Source organism: Myotis davidii, unplaced genomic scaffold (assembly GCF_000327345.1).
Source record: "Myotis davidii unplaced genomic scaffold, ASM32734v1 scaffold223, whole genome shotgun sequence".
Lineage (NCBI taxonomy): Eukaryota > Metazoa > Chordata > Mammalia > Chiroptera > Vespertilionidae > Myotis > Myotis davidii.
Window position 1 is genome coordinate 4,424,184 of NW_006294609.1, and position 1,414 is coordinate 4,425,597.

Consider the following 1,414-nt stretch of genomic DNA (forward strand, 5'->3'; position numbering starts at 1 on the left):
AAATTTTTATATTTTTAGTGAACATATGGCTTACTATATAATTGCCAAGTAGAGGGTTTTAGAAGACACACTCTAATGAATAGATGTTATATTTAAACTAGAAGCCCATTGCATGAAGATTCGAGCAATAGGCCTTCCTTCCCCTGGCTGCTGACACCGGTTTTCCTCCAGCACCCAGGACCCAGGCCTTTGGTCCAGCTGCAGCGAGGCTTGGCTTCTCCCCTCCAGCTGCAGTGAGGCTTGGCTTCTCCCCTCTTCAGTCTTCACTCCGGCCGGAGCCTTCAGTCTTCACTCTGTGCCTGCATATGCAAATTAACTTCCATCTTTGTTGGGTGAATTTGCATAGTCGCTCTGATTGGCTGGTGGGCATAGCAGAGTGACACCAATTTGCATTTTTCTCTTTTATTAGTGTAGATAGGACTTGTGTTAAACTTCATTAACATAAAATGCACATGACATCAATTTTATAGTAGACGGGATTTACTGGTATGGAGAAAACATAGACTGTGCTAATTTTGTTGTTTCTTCAAATATATGAGAACCTAAAAATGGCTTTATGTATATGGGCATCAAATTCACAAAATGCCAGCCAATATATAGGCAAAAGCTCCCTGGAAAGATACTATTGAGGTTTCCTCATTCCAACCAAGTCTGCTCAATTTACAACTGTTACTATAATGCCAACAGAAAGATTCTTAAGTTCCAGTTTTAGAGGAGCTACAGAGGACAACCTTAATACTGAAACTTGAGACAACTCAGAATATCACACTGAAAATAAGGCACAGTGAAACTTAGACTTTCACGTAAGAAAACCAGAATAAAAATATTCTAATAATCATTTATAGCAGTAAAAGAACTTTTTAAAAAAAGTTGACATGCAGAGTAAATGGCAAAATTAAAAATCTAAAACACCTTTCAAGTTAGAATAGTAAAAAGCTATTTAGTAATTACTAATAACTTATCTTACCTCTAACTGCAAGGCATCTATTTTCTCTTCCTGGCAAGTATCACCCTCACATTCATACTGTACTATTTTTCCATCTGTTTTACTTGCAACCAGTCGATGGACATAATTATCTAAAGAAAAGAATGAGTCAACCAAGGTCAGAATGAAAAGGGTCTCCCATACTATTTTAACTGACATTTTTGTTTTCACAGATCTAAATTGCAGTATTTCTTTAAAAGTGAGCTAGCCCTAAAAATAATAAAATCAATCAATCAATCAATCAATAAATAATAATAAAAATAAAAGTGAGCTAGCCCTAGTGGATAGAGCATCAGCCTGTGAACTGAAGGTTCCCAGGTTCGATTCTGATCAAGGGCACATGCCCGGGTAGCGGGCTCTATCCCCAGTGGGAGGCGTGCAGGAGGCAGCTGATCAATGATTCTCTCATCATTGATGTTTCTATCTCTC

At 38.0% G+C, this 1,414-nt stretch overlaps 1 protein-coding gene across 1 annotated transcript in view; it reads right to left on the bottom strand.

The window, feature by feature from the left end:
- BRAP (BRCA1 associated protein) overlaps nt 1-1,414 on the bottom strand; it is a 27,604-nt gene that overhangs the window by 11,135 nt on the left and 15,055 nt on the right. Inside the window, exon 8 of the mRNA XM_006768918.2 lies at nt 968-1,077. Coding sequence (XP_006768981.2) covers nt 968-1,077 — 110 coding nt within the window. The remainder of the gene's footprint in view (nt 1-967; nt 1,078-1,414) is intronic.